We start from the raw sequence: 17,670 nt of genomic DNA on the forward strand, positions 1-17,670 counted from the left end.
CTGGCTTGGATTCGTATCCAAATGCTTACAGGCCAAAACTAGGCAAAGCTATATATAGACAAGTGAAATGCTATTAAGCCGCACGAGTCACGGGAATTAAACTCTCTACAAAAAGGTGCGGCAAGATTGCCCGCCTATAGTCCCAGACCACTTCGTAGGGCTGCAAGAGAGTTGTGAACTATCATAGAGTTTAGCCAATCGAGCTTGAGCTCGGCTCGTTTAGCATGGAGGTGTTCGAACTCGGTTCGTTTACTAAACAAGACTCCATTAATGAGCCGAGTCTCTCTACAAACGATCCGAGCTTTTATTAAGGAGCCAAGTTACAACTAACAGCTCAACTCGTTTACTGAACGAGCTTGAAAATCGAGCTTGACTCATTTGCTAAAGAGCCGAGTCGACCCCATAACGAGCCAAGTCTTGAGCTGATTGCGAATAGTTCGGTTCGTTTTGCAGCCCTACTGCTTAATTTGTATAAGAATGTTCAGAACGTATGATTGATCAGAAATGCCAGTTTACAAGGAAAGAAAAACAGCCATAAAAACAGGGCCGACAAATTTTATTCCTTTTGAGATTAAACTGTAAGTCAACAAAAGAATTCAGCTCAAATTTTCTCAAGCTCAAGTGAAATACAAGGAAACAGAAAAAGAAGAAAAACTTACATTGAATTGTTGGAAAGTTTAAAATCTTTGTATCAGCTGAAAAAAATACAGTACCTACCAGGGTTTTAAATCGCGGTATCAGGAAACGTAATGGTATCGGTGGTAAACCGTTTCGGGTGTTGAAAACCGGATCAATTGTAACGGCCAATCCGATGAGCAACGGACTTTATTTAAAACCCTGGTACCGACTAAATCATCACCCATTCACTATGAGATTACTCCTTTCTAGCTCCGAGGCTTGTGGGTTTCGTGCACCGAACGCTGCCGGATACCAAACTGATCTACAAACTCCAAGGGATTAACAGTTTCATTCCTGAACCTCTTGATCTTGGGGCTCAACAAGCCTCTATGCCTGAACCCATACAGATTGAGAACTTGGTTATCAGCAAAATTGTACGCCCTCTCGATGCTGCTCAGGCACCTCTTGACCGGGTAATCCCCGAAGCTCCCGCAAGACTTGCAGCCCACAAAATGGGTCACGAACGGCCGCCTCTTGTCGCCCAACCCCGGATCGTACTTGTCGATCATCTCGTCGTAACCGTCCACCAACTCGCCCCAGAAACCGTGCAAGTAGTAGGAATTCTCCAGAAACACCTTGTCCTCCCACTCGCCCCGCTTCGAAACCAGCAGGTATATCAGCGCGGACTGGTCGTCCGCTTCGAAATCCGCCGGCCTGCCCTTCAGATTCGCCGTCAGGACCTTCCCCGCCTCCTCCCTGACGGGCCCTTTCGGCCCCATTGGAGCCCAGGCGTCGAGCAAATCCAGAGACCACTGGCAGTTCCTCAGCAGGAAATTCCCGGTGCTCAAGGCAATCCAGTCTTTCTTATCGTACAACAGATCAGGGTACCCGTGCACCACCAAGTTGCTGCCGGCGTATTTCCCGATTGGTATCTCGAATGACATGTCTGTAAACAGGGCATCGCTGTCCATCCACCAAATCCACTCAACTTCCGGGTGAGACAGCATCAGGTTCCTGATCACTGGCAGTTTCGACCAGTACCCATTTAGCTCGTTGTCCAAATGGACCATGTTGTACACGATTTCGATCCCGTGTAGCCTGCAGTAATCGATCTTGTTCTTGATTGATTTCAACAGATAGTGATCCCCAATTGGGTTATCACACGGCTTGGGTGGTGAGCCAGTGACGAGTAAGATCCTGGGCTTGCCTTGGATGTGCGAGGGGAAGCTCGGGTTTTGTTGGAGCCAGGTGCTTCGGTCGGTATCCCAAGTGGTGACCTTGGCACCGAGAGTGTAGGTGTGGTAAGTGCTGGAGTTGTAAGTGTCGGGGAGGGGGTCGTCAAGGTCGTCGGGATCGGTGTCGGATCGGAGGTGGGCGAGGAGGCGGTTGGTCTCCTCGAGGAGGTTCTGGCGGACGGCGTCAGTCTCTGCGGAAGAGGAGCCGCCGCCAAGGTTGATGCCGATGTAGCCGCGGAGGACCACGATGGTGATGAAGCCGCAGAGGATGGTGACCTTGATGTTGTTGAGCGTTTTCCGGAGCTGCTGGCCGCGGGGTATAATGGGTCCTCTTCTCGGGCCGCCGTCGCTGGCTGCGCGCTTCTGAGCTATCTCCTGGCCCATTTCCTACCCAACACACACCCACGCTCTCTCAATCTTGTTATGGCGCTATACTTTCTGATCGGCAAAAAAAGATTTTATTAACTCGAAAAACACAAAGTACAACGAGTTAAGAGGACATCTAAGAGTTAAAACTCGAAAGGGTTCTTGTTATGGCTATGGCTATGGCTATTGGCTAGGAAAGAGAAGAAGAGGGAATGTAAAACCTTAACTTGGTAACGGTGACAACGGAGTCACCGTGGTGGGTGAGCTGTATCCGGAAGAGAGAGAGAGAGAGAGAGAGAGAGAGAGAGAGAGAGAGAGAGAGAGAGGGGTTTGTGTGGGGATGGGGGAAAGGAAGATACATAGAAGAAGAAGTGGATGCACCAACTGTTTTGGGCGATGTGTTACCAACCGTTTTTTAAATATTTTGTGCCATAGTCAACGGGAATGGAGGCCGTGCTTCATTTTTGTATAGAACACAGCTTCTATGCAGACTGCGGTGTGCGGTTCACCATGCCCGGATCTCTGATCAATGATCTGATCCGTTCATCTTAAAAGGCTTGCCAAAATATGATGTTCACGCAAAAATTCAAGTTGATCGAGAATCTGTAACCACCTCGTTGGAATACTTTAGTCATGTAGACAAATGATTACTTGTCCATTTCTCTATATAAAAGCGTTTTGATGAGGTAGTTGCAGTTGTCCGATCAAATTGAATGTTTAAGCATGGATATTCCATTAGACAATTCCTACAATATAAACGGGTCGGGTCAACGAGTAGAGGTTGGGGGGTGTGATGAACAACGCACTACAGTTCAAAGAGGTCTGCAAAGAAGCTGTGTCTGTTTAATATAAATTTTGTATAAATAAATTTGGTTGGAATATTTTTGAGAAAAAACTTCTTAAGGCTTACAAATCAAGCCTAAATAAGTTATTATTTGCTTTTCAGTTTATGATATTAAAATATATACTACTTGTGATCGACTTGATTAAAGTTTATTTGAAATCAATTTATTTGATAAAGCAACCAACTATATATTTTTTTTAAAAATTCATTTATTTTTCACACGAATCTCAAATAAATCATTAATTGTTCGGATTATTTATCAGTCATACTCCATGGAATTGAACCATTCAGCGTGACAATTAATTATAAGATAAATTCGTTTTAAAACTAAAGAGTTTTTTTTATGGAAGAAAATTATATTCTACCCTATCCTAGGAAAAGGAGGAGTAGGGGTTGGGTTTGAATCCTAGCCAAACGAATTCATTACTTCAAAGTGTCCATTACCTGATGTCCTGATCTACAAATTGAGCTAGGAGGCAACTTCGATTGAAATTTAGTTATTGTAATTTTTGACATGATATAAGTTTTCAACTAGCTCCGAAAGATAAACGATTCTGACAATCGAAATGGGATTTGAAAAGAGTCCACACATGATTTAAGACCCCAACCCTGTGAATGTGACCCTTGGTTTACGGGCATGTTCTTTGCACGTCCGGATTTAACAAGTACCAATGCCATCTCTTGAGTCATTCTATACTGGCTATGGCCATCTAGAATTTGGTTGGATGGGGATGATAGAATGATTTCCCAAACTTCACTTCTTCTTCTTGTTTTTTTAATAACTCAAGTGTCCAGGTCAACTTCCGCATACTCAACTAATTCGGAAGACCAATCTCAACGTCCACTTAGGGGGTGTCTCAATCAAAGCCAGAGCCAGCTTACACACACTTAGATTAATCTTGTGGAATAAATCCCACCTACCACTTGCGGGATTTTCAATTAAAGCAAGAACTTATGGACTGGCTCCACAGAAGTTGATAACACTTTCCCAAATCCTCGGGGTTGTACAGGGTAAGCTCCTCTTTCCCAAGTCTGCTTCTACCAAAGAACATTGCTTAAAAACTTTTAACTTACCTCGTTCATTCTCCTTGGCAGACAAAAGGAAATGCGGGTGAGGGCCACGATCAGTGGGGGACTCCAGAATTTTATCATGATAGGAAGGAAGTGCAGGCGAGGGCCATGGCTTGCCAGTGCCACCGAAGGGACTATGGGCAAGAGCCACGGCCACCACCGACTCTAGGATTTTATCATCATAGTCATTCACAAACGTAAATGCCATTTTACTAGATTAATGAACAATCGATCATCTATTTTTAACATAGCACATATCAAAGGCTTAATTAACTACATTTCTTAGCTAACCAGTTAGTCGAGATACACGCAAACTGGCTTAGACACCTGAGCTATTTAATTAAAAAAATATGTGAGCGTTCATAATTGTATTAAATGGATTTTCATTTTTTAGAATTATCATTACATAACAGCGTCAATATTGTTGATAGTACCGAACTTCCTCTTCAATATTTGTGGCCAAGAGATCGTTCAATAATTGTTTGGTTTCCCACTTGGTTACACAACTCGTAATTAAATCTAGTTTATAGCCCTTTTTAAGACTTGATGGCGAAAATACTCTAACGTGTTGCATACCATGATGGGTTAAAGCCATATTTTAATGGGATGATTTTTGTACATGCAATAATTTTTTAGTATCATATCATAATAGTCATAAAAACCATTTCATGGGATCAATCGGAGAAAGTATTCAGTAGTCTCAAAGCACTACCACGTGATATTTCAGTGTCTTTCCTCACCACACATTAATTGGTGTGTAAGTCACGTACATTGTGATGAAACCCACGCCAATGTGTAGCGCGGAAGGGCTTTAGAGCACCGTCACACTGTTGTCAATGATTTGCCTAGGGGTTAGAAAAGTCCACGCCGGTATTGAAGGAAAAGCATTGGAGACTGGAAGTGGCCAGGAGAGCACTTATCTGGAGAAATACATACGTGATACCCTTAAAATATAAGCCATATGCCTAGTTGATTCCTTGCTTTCATGTGCTGCTCATGTGCCTTAATTCTCTCTCTCTCTCTCTCTCTCTCTCTCTCTCTCTCTCTCTCTCTCTCTCTCTCTCTCTCTGTATTTGGTTGCTCTAGTATCACCCCTATGTTGAAAATGGCCAGAATTGCATGGTTTTTTCACCTGTGATTTTGCTGCATGCGGACGCACCTACGGTGAGTTGAGCCCTAGAAACTCTGAATATACGTCGAAAAATGCTTAGGCTAGTCGAGCTCAGCTGGTTTGGGTTTTATGGAGCTCGGTTTGGCTAGACTCTGTGAATACAAAAAACGAACCAAGCTTTTTAGGTCGCGTTCGAAAAAGGAAAGGAAAAACTTGAGTTGACATTTTGCCCATTGGATTCCAATCCATCTCAACTCAGAGACAATTGAAGTCATATTAGTTAGTACAAAACTGCATCAATCTCCATAATTTCGAATAACTTAAACTAATAACCAATGCTGCAGATTCCTGCCTTCAGTTCTCCTTGGATCGCATTTTCGGAGCTGCAGATGGAACTTTTCTCCAATGCATTAGTTGGTAGAGGGATCGCTTATTCCTTTATCAGTTATACGTTGGAGAACGTGGTATTAGTTATCCGCTCACAATAAAACCGACCAGACAAACATGACACCAGGCCCGGTCCTGAATTTTCGAGGCCCTAGACGGTATTTGAAAATGGGGTCTCTTATATGTTGATATACTTATTAATTAGTTGTTCCATAAAAGAAGCATATTCGTGTTGTGGTTCAGTGGCCAAATTGTTGTATCACTTCATGGTTCCCTAAGAATGTGAGTTGGAGCCTCAAAATTGTCATTTTGAAGATGTTGAGGTTCGAACTCGTGACCCTACACTTATTGCGTGCCCACCTACCAGTGTACCACATTAACCTACTTCTATAATACTTCACATTCATAACATTTAATATATTTTACTATTTTGAAGCTCAATTATTAGGTTCAAAACTAAAGGCTCTAAGCGGTCACCTAGTGGGTCTATAGGCCTGTAGCCGGATTTGCATGACACAACAGACATCCTTTTCGACACTAGAAGTCTAGAACCCTGGGACCAACTGCATAGTCTGCGATCAGACCTTTGACCTCTGGTATTCTCCCTTACGGGGGCATTTAGTTTTCGGATATTAACATAGCTATTGATATGAAGTTGCAAATTCCCATTTTCCAGCCATGACATAGGAGGAAGGTATAAACTATAAAGCAATGAAATGGCTATCCAGTAACCCCTACTTTAGTCTCTACGGGTCCGATTGGATGCGTGATAAATTTTTGGAAATTATTTATGAAAAAGATAATCACTTTGTTTGGTTTACATATCAACTCATCTCATTTTTCTCTTTACACGTTTCTCAATAGCTTTTTATCTTTATCTCTCTCCACTCATTACCATTTATTACATCAAAAATAATTTTCAAAAATACAAACCAAACAAGGTGAATATAGTAGAGAATAGTAGTATTATCTATGTAGGGGGTCCCATGGAGGAGCCCAACATCAATATAATTTTTATGGAAAAAGATTAAAATGTATTTTGTTTGGACAAGTTATTAAAGAGAGGAGATAAAATAATATTTAGTTTGAATGAAAATAAAATAGGGGAAATTATTTGACGGTGGGGATTGTCGGAGGTTAGGCGATCATAGAGCGAACACGTGGAGTGCCGGAAAACTGTGCAACCTGTGTTTGGACTGTAAGCGCCTAAACTCCGCCAATCCCAAGGTTGCACAGTTCTCCAGCACTCCACGTGTTCGCTCTATGATCGCCTAACCTCCACCAATCCCCACCGTCAAATAATTTTCTCAGTCAAAACAATTACGATAATTACATCCTAATCGTCCGTTTTACTCGCACCAGAGCTCTCTACCGTGGACCCTCAAACTACCGGAAATATTATCCTCCTCTTCCTCAAATCAAATCCCCACCTGAGAATCATCGCCGATACATTCAGAGCTCGACCGGTCTTCCAAATTCGTGGTGTTATGCGTAAAATTCGTGGTGTTATGGTACGCAATCTCTCTCTCTCTCTCTCTCTCTCTCTCTCTCTCTGTACATATGGTGGTATACGAGTTTATACCTCCATCGCATTTACGAGTGACTTATAAAGAATCTGTGGTTTTAACAGATCTACATGGGTTCGCCTTATTCTTTTCCTTAATTTTTGTTCGGGAAATGTGAGGAAAAAAGGGAACTTTATGCTTCGTGTAGTTACATCAAAAGTGAGGATTTTTGTGTTTTAGGGCATCAATTAGTATACATCAACTCCTCTCCCAAGGTGCTAATTGAAGTGTTCTAACAATACTGACTTTCGCCCGGGGAAAAAAAGATAGTTTCACATTGTCACATGACATGGGTTCCGGGAAAGAATGATTGATTTCTTGGAAGGTTTTTTTTTTGTTGCATATGAACTCCTTCTGAATTTTAGGGTTGTGTGTAGATACTGGAGTGGTGTTTTAATCATTCTCTGTGCCTTATAGAGAACGTGTGAACCATAAGGCAAGCACAGTGACAAAATTGGTTTCAAGGACTCGTGGCAGGTGAAAATATTACCACTGTAGTGTTTTTTAGTAAATAGCTACCAGTATGGTTGTATTCAAGATGATTGAGGAAATAAACTCCAGACACTCATGTTGTCACTACAGAGTGCAGAGTTGAATTGGGTGTTATTTCAAAATAAAATTCTGTATCATTTGTGTTCTACTTCCTATCTTAGTGTTCTTAAAGTCGTTAGGCACTGGTCGGGCGGAAGAGGAATGCCTAGTGTCCAGAGGCCAACTAGTCAGCCAGTTAGCTCCCAAGCTGGCCGACTAGTCGGTGCCTAAGTGCTAGGCGAGGGTCCAACAACCTATTTTTATCTACGCGTTTGACCCCCGCCCAATGCTTAGGCGCCAACTCGACCGATTTTTATAAATTAGTAACTTTTCCAAATGTAATGAAGAGAACTAATCATGTTCCGCATCGACTGTTCTAGATTAGGGCGACATAATATTTTAACTAGGAATCATATAGTACCAGTAGTCACAGGAGTATGTTCTAACCAAAGAAGTTATACAAGTTCATGTAAGTGAAGCTAAATGCTTGAGAGAAGTTTTGTTACATTCAGTTGTTTAAGTTCATTATTAATACTGTCATACAGATGATGTGTGACTCGTGATTGTGTGTTCTGGGTTCTCAAAAAAGTTTAACTTAGAAAGATTGATGAAGTTTCTTGATTGCATTAAGTACGTGCTTACTTGTTTTATCTGATCTATTAAGTTGGCTCTGCGGCCTCTGCCTATGTCTGCAAATTCTTGAAAATTATGACCTGTGGCATTTTATCTCTATACTGTTTGATCAGTTTATCTTGAACCCTTGGCTGCAGCTATAGCCACCAACATGACTGATATCTGTTATCACTCTAGACCTTCCATCCAGTTTTTCATCTGTAAGAATGTCCACAATTTGGATATGTGAACCCAGTCTAATTTGACCACTTATCCAGTTATCCTTACTGTTAAATCTGATCATGTTCCTATTCTCTCAGGTTCCGTTTGTTTCGAAGTAAAATGTTTTCTGATGTAAAAGTTTTTCCATTTAAAATGATTTTGCAAAAAACAAAATTTCCTGGTGTTTGGTTGATGACTGATAGTTGTAAAATGATGTATATATGTATGTACGTATGTATTACATACATTTTGTTGTCTTTGATGAGAAAACAAAGGGTTATATCATAGGTGGATGAGATTAGGGCTGTAGAAGAGCTCAGTACAACGACGCCAAGTTCGGAAAATGACGTACCACCTTTTCAAGGAAAAAAAACATTTTCAAACATATGAAGTAAAATGTTTTACGTGGTAAAATATTTTCCTGTCTTTTGCAGAACCAAACACCAAAAAATAAGAAAACATTTTCCAGGAAAATATTTTACACCCAAACAAACATAGCTTTAGTCTAATGTCAGTTTGTGCTTACTTTACTTCTCTTATTACCCTCCTTAGTGGGGATGTATACCTGACATTTCAGAGGCTTACAGAGCCTCTAGAAAATGAATAAAAGATAAATGGCTAGGTTTAATGCACTTGCTTTTCTATTCCGTTTTATCTAGTATTATTTACTTTCCATTTTTTAAATCTCTTTTACACTTGCTTGGGGCAGAGTGTTATATTTTCTGTCAAGTAGAAGTTATGTTCATGACATTGTAGATTTATACCTGAATTAAAGTTGGACAAGATGGGAAAACATGATATTTTGGTTTCCATTGATGTCACTCTTTGACTTTTTTGATAGGTACCCCTTAAGACCATGCTTACTCTTCATAGGATGGCTTTGGTTCAGCGTCTCAGTGAGAGCTGGGTCCCAGGCAGCAGATTATTTAGCACCCAAGGTGCAACAACTGCTAGCACCCCACAGCCTGCCCCACCTCCCCCACCTCCTGAGAAAACCCATTTTGGTGGCCTGAAGGATGAAGACCGCATTTTCACCAATGTATATGGTTTGCATGATCCTTTTCTTAAAGGGGCCATGAAACGGGGTGACTGGTATAGAACCAAAGACCTAGTACTCAAGGGTGCTGATTGGATCGTTAATGAAATGAAGAAGTCTGGCTTACGTGGACGCGGTGGTGCTGGTTTTCCATCGGGTCTCAAATGGTCGTTCATGCCAAAAGTGTCTGATGGACGCCCTTCTTATCTTGTTGTTAATGCTGATGAAAGTGAACCCGGAACTTGTAAAGATAGGGAAATAATGCGTCATGATCCACACAAACTACTAGAAGGATGCCTAATAGCCGGGGTGGGAATGAGGGCTACTGCTGCTTATATCTACATCAGGGGCGAGTATGTAAATGAACGCAAGAACCTTGAGAAGGCCCTGAAAGAAGCTTATGAATCAGGACTGTTGGGAAAAAATGCATGTGGATCTGGTTACGATTTTGACGTGCATATCCACTATGGTGCTGGCGCCTATATCTGTGGTGAAGAGACAGCACTTTTGGAAAGCCTTGAGGGGAAACAAGGGAAGCCCAGATTGAAGCCTCCTTTCCCAGCAAATGCAGGGCTATACGGTTGTCCCACAACTGTTACAAATGTCGAAACGGTTGCTGTTTCTCCCACCATTTTAAGGCGTGGGCCAGAGTGGTTTGCTAGTTTTGGCAGGAAGAACAACGCAGGTACAAAGCTATTTTGTGTATCGGGTCATGTGAACAAACCGTGCACCGTTGAAGAGGAGATGAGTATTCCATTGAAAGAGCTGATAGAGAGGCACTGTGGGGGTGTTAGAGGTGGATGGGACAATTTACTTGCAGTAATACCGGGGGGTTCATCTGTGCCTTTGATTCCTAAGGACATATGTGATGATGTGATGATGGACTACGATGCGCTCAAGGCCGTCCAATCAGGATTAGGGACTGCGGCTGTGATCGTGATGGACAAGTCAACCGATGTTGTGGACGCAATCTCAAGGCTCTCTTATTTTTACAAGCATGAGAGTTGTGGTCAGTGTACGCCCTGTAGGGAAGGTACGGGGTGGCTTTGGATGATTATGGAGAGGTTGAAAGTTGGAAATGCTAAGTTGGAGGAGATTGACATGCTTCAGGAGGTGACAAAACAGATTGAAGGGCATACCATATGTGCGCTGGGTGATGCTGCTGCTTGGCCTGTTCAGGGTCTTATTAGGCATTTCAGGCCAGAGCTTGAGAGGAGAATTAGGGAGCGTGCAGAGAGGGAGTTACTGGAGGCTGCTGCTTGAGTTTTGAATTCAGGTTTGTTTGTGCACCCTTTTTGGCTTTTAGTTTTCGCATTGTGAGTATTTGCTACCACTCCCAAGGATCTAGCCACGTGCACCGTTCTCAAGAAGTGAACCAAACTAAATCTTGTGTCCCAATCAAGGGGAGTTGGCTACAAGAACCGTTTTTTCGCCATTCTGCTTTGTCAAGGGCCTTCTAATCAATTAGACCTATTTCCTTAATTTCCTTTGTACAATGCATCCTGGGTTAATTTAGGCCTCCCTGCTAGCGTTGGGTAGCATTTCCACTAGCTCTAATGATAGCTCTTATTGTTTAATGACTTTTCCCTAATAACAGTCCTCTACGAACGTATGGTGGAGCTTGCCCCCGTGGTATTTGGAGGACTTATTTCTACATTTACAACTGCAGTGTCATTGAAACTAGCTAATTTCGCAGTAACATATAAAAACATCCAAGTATTTGAGGGCAGATTACAATTGACCTGAAAAACCAATTTTCTCGAAAATCAACATGGAATAATGAGCCTGTGTGACAAGACTGAGCGAAAACTGAAAACAATGTTTATAGTTTTCCCGAGTAGGTATAGTTTGTTGCCCAACTAATAGCCTTGTGCATTGGCAAAATGGCAACAGCCTTTGGAAGTGTAAGTTGTAACTTGTCTCGCGCACACCTGTACGCGCGCACACAACACACAATACCCTAGTCTGAGAATCGCATAGAAGTACCATGTTTATTTGTTCATTCAATGGACGTCAACAATCTACCTGTTCCTGATTTACGGCAATTCTCGGTCTGTGTTCTGGTATGTAGGGAAACACCTTTGGTGCTGGATTTTGTAGAATAAAGAAGGGGAAAGGGAATACTCCAAACATTAGAATTGACTCAGGCAGCTGGCTGTCCTAGTGAGTGGCATGTTTATTTTTATGATTTTGTATCAATAATGATTGTACCAGAGATGCTGTAACTCCTCCCCAATTTGTGTGGGTCTTGAATTTTTATTGTCAATTCTTCTATTTGAGCCATGAGGACATGTTACTGACTGTTTGAATAAACTTGCTTAAAGTATCTCTATTTCTTGAATAAAACAAAAATGCCATGTTGCACGTTCGAGATTGAAGTTGAAGGATACGAGTTCACTAGGCGAGGGAAAAACAAAGAACATCCGACACCATCATAATCAGAAATGTGTTGAATAGCAACAATTGGTTTATTAGATCTGCTGTAGTGAAACGGAGGGATGTGTGAGTTGTTAACCTTATGAATTCTGAAAAAGCGCACCACATGTTCCGAAAATCCCAGGGATAGGTATTTCTGACTCCAAGTTTTTGAGCGTTATGTTAAGTTCTAATTATAGGATGGTTATATAATTTTAAAAGTTTTTTATTTAATAGGTTAGTTATCTAACCGTTAATGGTCGAAAAAAGCATTCGTGTGTAAAAAAAGTACAATGGACGTCAGAAATGGCATCTAAATATTTTTAGAATTGGTTATTGTTAATGTTAAATAACTATAACAAAATCTTATTGTAAAGAAGTACAATGAAAAGTTGTTTAATCTAAAATTATGGGAAAATGACGGCTAAGGACATGTTTGATAATTAATACCCTCCAAGGACATTTTCAGCATTAACAAATGCACTCAAATATTCTCAGCATGTCCTTGGCGGGTATTAATTATCAAAACACGTCCTGGGCCGTCATTTTCCCTAAAATTATTGACTACCACATTCGAAGACAAGAGAAGGGAGCGAGACAAAACTGTATTTCCAAGTCATTGGGCATTTATGATCACAGTTTTTTTTAAAGATTGTGATATGATTAGGCTTCTGATTTTGCCACTCCTTTTTTTATTAACGTTATTCCCCTGCAAGTGTAGAAGTAGCGTTAACAAAAAAAGGGATGGCAAAATCATTTCCCTATAATTAACAAGGGCTTAAGTTATGTGGATAGACTTCTTTTGTAACTCGCGGGCGGTTGTATTGTACCTTCTTTTTTATTTATTTTTCGACCAAAGATAAACTGCATATGGATGAAAAATAACCTTACAAACGCATTAATGCCGCCCTAGCTTTAACATGGGCAGCTTTAACGTCTAGTCTAGAAATTTTAACAACTTTTACAGCACTAAACTTAGAACACAGAGAACAAAAATCAGAAAGAACAGCTTGAACATCATAAGGGGCGCTCTGCCGATCTACAAGCCCTTGGACAAACACTGCACAATCTGTCTTGATGCAAATACTATCCATTTTCTGCCCGAGTGCCCAATGTAACACCATCAAACCTACTCGAATCTCCACAAAAGAAGCAGATAAAGCCCTGCATTGTTCACACTGATACGGCGAGTCCTCGTCACTTGATTCCAGTACCCAAGCCGCAGCCCCTTTATGAGACTCAGCTAACCAAGCCCCATCCGTGACAAACGTAACCCAACCTATATAATTCTCCCCAAACCCAGGCTTTGAATAATAAAAGCTAAGGGGCTAGCTCATAGCACCCCCTTCACTGACGTTTCTACATCTCACCACACTATTCCTTTGAGAAGACCTGCAAACAATCATAAGGCCTGAAAAAGAGTGTAAAACATTATCAATATCGACATTAGCTCCTTTAAATAACACATCATTATGCGCACACCAAGCCGACCACATAACGAGAATGGAGTCCTGGATCAACTCCTTGTCGGGAGCTTCTTTGAGCCAATGACTAAACCATTCATTAAACCAACTGGACTTCCTTTCGAAAAATCAAAACCCAAATGAGAAGCTCTCCATACTCTCATTGCACAGCTATATTGCAAAAACAAATGTTCAATAGTTTCCACATCCTGCCCACAAAGAGGACACAACAAGTCCACCGTAATGTTTCTTCTTAGCAAAGCATCGTTAACCGCTAGAATGCGGTGAATAACAATCCAAACAAACAGCAAGAATTTTGGGGGCAACCCTAAAGCCCAAATTTTACCCCAACCTTGGAACCTACCCTGTTCATGCCGAAAGGTCTCACTAAACTGGATTTGAAACCGAAACAGGTAGGCCGACTTTACTGAGAACACACCATTCTTAGTGTGCTCCCAAATCAACTCATCCTCAACTTCCTGGATTGGGAAATAAATAGACCGAATAATTTCGACCACCACTTTGGGAAAAAGAACCTCAAGAAGAGGTTCCCTCCAGACGCCGCAACTCGAATCAAATAAATCCGAAACCTTAAAATCTGGTAAACCACCACTAAGAGGAGACCCTTTGAGAGGGTTAACCATTTTTGGGATCCATTCATCCCGAAACACACTAATCCTCTTGCCATTACCAATTCTCCACTTAAGACCTTTACACAACAACTCCTTGCCCCACAAGATACTCCTCCAACCCCAAGACGCTAAAGATGATGGGCGGGCATCAAGAAAACCAAACCCTCTGGCAATACTTACCAACCAGTACCTTAGAAAGCAAAGAGTTTGGGTTTTTCAACAATCTCCAAGCAAGTTTAGCCAGCAAAGCTTGATTGAGGCAACCCAAATCTCGCAGACCTAACCCTCCCTTAGCCTTAGGTAAACAGCACACCTCCCACCGACGCCAAACAATCCCCTTTCCACTCTCCCCATGCCAAAGAAAACGCGACACCACAGACTTGACTTTATTTAGGAAATAGGCCGGAGCTGGAAAAACCGATTACAAGTAATTAGGGATAGAGAGCAAAACATGCTTAACCAAAATAACCCGTGAAGGAAAAGCTAGCAAAGGAGCCTTCCACATACTCAGCTTAGCAGCAATCCTCTCCAAAATTTTAGAAAAAAGACTACCTTTTTGAATAGAAAAATCCATGTTAGCACCAAGATATACTCCTGGCCTATCCACACACTTCACACCAAAAATATGTTTCAAGTATGCCACCTCCTGAGATTTCATATAGGGGCTAGTGACAAGCTCTGACTTATTAAAATTGATTTTTTGACCCGCTTGATCACAATAGACATCAAGTATCCACTTTAGACACCATGCATGATCCACATTATGCTCCATAAAAATATAACAATCATCCGCAAACATTAAATGGGAAACACGAGGGGAACAAGAACTTACCGAGATACCTCTGCAAATGTCATGAGAAGCAAATTCCTCTAACCCATCCGAGAAAGCCTGAGCCACCAATATAAACAAATAAGGCGAGAGCGGATCCCCTTGCTGAAGTCCACAAGCTGGTATAATAGGGCACAAGCTGGTATAATAGGGCGAGACCTTCTTCCATTAACACCACCAAAAAGGAGACAGTAGAGATACACTGATGAATCCACCCTACCCACTTCTGACTAAAGCCCATAGTCCGCAAAACTCCCAACAAAAAATTCCAATCCACTCGATCATATGCCTTATTCATATCAAGCTTAAGAGCATACATTGCCCGTTTCCCTCGTTTCCGTTTCCGAATGAACTCCAACATTTCATGCGCAATTAACACATTGTCCAAAATCATCCGAGTTGGAACAAAACCATTCTGATATTGGGAAATCAAGTCTCCAAGACCCAACCGGAGTCGATTCACCAATACCTTGGTTAGTACCTTGTATAACACATTACACAAGCTTATAGGTCTGAAATCACTCACGCTTTGAGGATTAGGAACCTTTGGAATTAGCGTAATAAGAGTTTGATTTAATTCCTTTAGCATGAAACCCGACTCAAAAAATGCCAATGAAGCTTGAACAACATCCGTTCCGAGCCAATCCCAATTTTCCTGATAAAATGCTGCCACAAATCCATCCGGCCCCGGCACCTTGCGTCCATCCATCTGAAACATAGCCTTCCTTATCTCGTCCGGGGTGATAGGCTGGTCCAAGTCCTGTTGCTGCGCGCCCGTTAGCTTAGTCTTAATAGTAGTCAGTAAACTAGGACTAACTCGGGTCTCGTCCCTAACTCCATTTACATAATCTGCGTACCCATGCTTTGACATACTAGAACCCGCCTCACATCTGAAAAGTGAACGGAAATGATCCAGAAACATAGCTTCAATTGCATCAGGATCGGTCACCAATACCCCAGTCGAATCTTTTAATGCAACAATACGATTCTTTTGGGCTCGAATAGATGCCATCTTATGAAAGTACTTAATGTTACGATCCCCCATCGCTAACCAATTCTGCTTAGCTCTCTGAGCCCAGTAAGCCTCTTCACGTGCCAGTAGATCCTCCAGCTCTCTTCTTACCAACAAATCTTGTTTAACAATTACTTCTGTTTCCAATCCCCATTGCTGCCCGCCTAGCTGGAACTGGATTTTTTCCAATTGACGCTTCCTACTTTCAATCTCCTCGGTCAAGTATCCTATCGATAATTTCTTCCAATTCGCCAGGTGCCTAAGAAGCATTTTTTGCTTCTGCATAATTTTGAAAGCAAAAGAACCATTCAACGGCACATTCCACACCTTCTTAGCAATCTGATGAACTGCATCAATACCCACCCAAGCCTCTTCAAACCGCTGAATTCGTTGATACGCTTTTTGTTGCCAATGAGTATCCAAAATTATAGGACTATGATCTGATCTGAAAATAGGTAGAATTAGAAGCGCTGCCTTGGAAACATATGAGACCAAGCCGCATTACCCATAGCTCGATCTAACTTTTCATAAGTAGCAGCATCGCCGGATTGATTATTGGACCATGTGAACTTAACCCCAAAACTAGGTATATCAGATAGCCCACATCTAGTAACAAAATTAGAGCACCAATTCCAACCTCGGATCTGACCTGTATTCGTAGACCACTTCTCATCGTCATTTAAAACCTGATTAAAATCCCCCATGACAAGCAGCGGTCCTGAGAGCTTTGACGCCACTTCACCTAGAAAAACCCAAGTATCCTCCCTCCGACTGAGAACCGGATGTCCATATATTACAGCAAAAACCAGTCCCCATAAATACCGTCCACCATCTTGAGGAGCAAAAAATGCAAATTTGTTTCCATCACCTGAACATTCATCGAATTATCCCAAGCTGCCCATAAACCACCTTTACTACCACATGCATCTACACCACAAGAATGACAAAAACCTAACTTAAAAACCAAAGAACGCAAAGAGTAAACTGTACATTTAGTTTCCATAAGAAACAGCAAATTAATGCCATTCCCACAGGCCAGAGAACGGGCTGCTCGAACTGTGAGGGGATGGCCCAGCCCTTGACAGTTCCAGCTAAGGAGCTTCATTGATCGGGTACAACCTCCTCCGAAGACCCGTTTTTTGACCCGTTCGAATTCAGTGCAAAAAGTTCAACAAGCTTATCTCTGATCAACTGTTTCAATTTTTCCTTCAAGTGCTCCGACTTCCGCTCTGCATCTGAGAGATTTTGACAATACTCATGAATCACCATCTTCAAATAATCACCCACATTAATGTCCTCCATCCCTGAACGCTGGACTGCGCCAAGACCCAAAGAAACCAATACCCCTTCTCCGCCTAGAATAGCGCTGGACGGGGCCCCATCCCTCCCTCTTCTTGCAAAATTCAACACATTATCCGGTGTTGTAGCAGGAGCTTGGGAGGACGGAGTTGACCTCGGAGAAGATTCTGAAGATGCCGAAGAGGAAGATCGTGATTTCCTTTTTGGAGGGCCCTCCTCCTCATCCACTGGAGTAAATGCTCTTTTCGAAGTCCTCCGAGCCCTCTGCACCACCATCTTAGCCAAACAACTTCCCCAACTAAAACCTTTTCCGACCTTCGAAGATTGGAGCATTCTCAGCCGTATTGTACTTGATACATGGGCAGCCACTGTTCGCAGCCTGCAATTTTCTCCATACTATGTTAAATTTGCAGTAGGCTATC

At 42.0% G+C, this 17,670-nt stretch overlaps 3 protein-coding genes across 5 annotated transcripts; 1 reads left to right on the top strand and 2 right to left on the bottom strand.

Moving 5' to 3' along the window:
* Positions 1 to 519: 519 nt before the first annotated feature.
* LOC131310866 (probable xyloglucan 6-xylosyltransferase 5) lies at positions 520 to 2,527 on the bottom strand. Its single transcript, XM_058338110.1, has one exon. The coding sequence runs from the start codon at positions 2,235 to 2,237 to the stop codon at positions 885 to 887; it is 1,353 nt and encodes a 450-aa protein (XP_058194093.1). The 5' UTR covers positions 2,238 to 2,527; the 3' UTR covers positions 520 to 884.
* A 4,451-nt stretch (positions 2,528 to 6,978) lies between these two features.
* LOC131310845 (NADH dehydrogenase [ubiquinone] flavoprotein 1, mitochondrial) lies at positions 6,979 to 11,924 on the top strand. 3 transcript variants are annotated; one of them, XM_058338080.1, is made up of 3 exons: positions 6,980 to 7,143; positions 9,404 to 10,874; positions 11,670 to 11,924. In XM_058338080.1, exons 1-2 carry the CDS (start codon positions 7,120 to 7,122, stop codon positions 10,859 to 10,861), a joined length of 1,482 nt encoding a protein of 493 aa, XP_058194063.1. In that variant the 5' UTR covers positions 6,980 to 7,119; the 3' UTR covers positions 10,862 to 10,874; positions 11,670 to 11,924. The 3 variants fall into 3 exon arrangements, with proteins under 3 accessions (XP_058194064.1, XP_058194063.1, XP_058194065.1); XM_058338082.1 differs by lacking the exon at positions 6,980 to 7,143 and adding an exon at positions 7,654 to 7,674; XM_058338081.1 differs by lacking the exon at positions 11,670 to 11,924 and having other exon boundaries at positions 6,979 to 7,143; positions 9,404 to 11,080.
* A 976-nt stretch (positions 11,925 to 12,900) lies between these two features.
* LOC131309618 (uncharacterized) lies at positions 12,901 to 17,054 on the bottom strand. The gene is made up of 8 exons (XM_058336227.1): positions 16,901 to 17,054; positions 16,455 to 16,817; positions 15,139 to 16,347; positions 14,616 to 15,056; positions 14,289 to 14,516; positions 13,535 to 14,185; positions 13,356 to 13,424; positions 12,901 to 13,292 (listed from the first exon to the last, which is right to left on the bottom strand). The coding sequence occupies exons 1-8, from the start codon at positions 17,052 to 17,054 to the stop codon at positions 12,901 to 12,903; spliced, it is 3,507 nt and encodes a 1,168-aa protein (XP_058192210.1).
* Positions 17,055 to 17,670: the final 616 nt, after the last annotated feature.

The sequence above is a fragment of the Rhododendron vialii genome, chromosome 12a (assembly GCF_030253575.1).
Source record: "Rhododendron vialii isolate Sample 1 chromosome 12a, ASM3025357v1".
NCBI classification, from domain to species: Eukaryota; Viridiplantae; Streptophyta; class Magnoliopsida; order Ericales; family Ericaceae; genus Rhododendron; species Rhododendron vialii.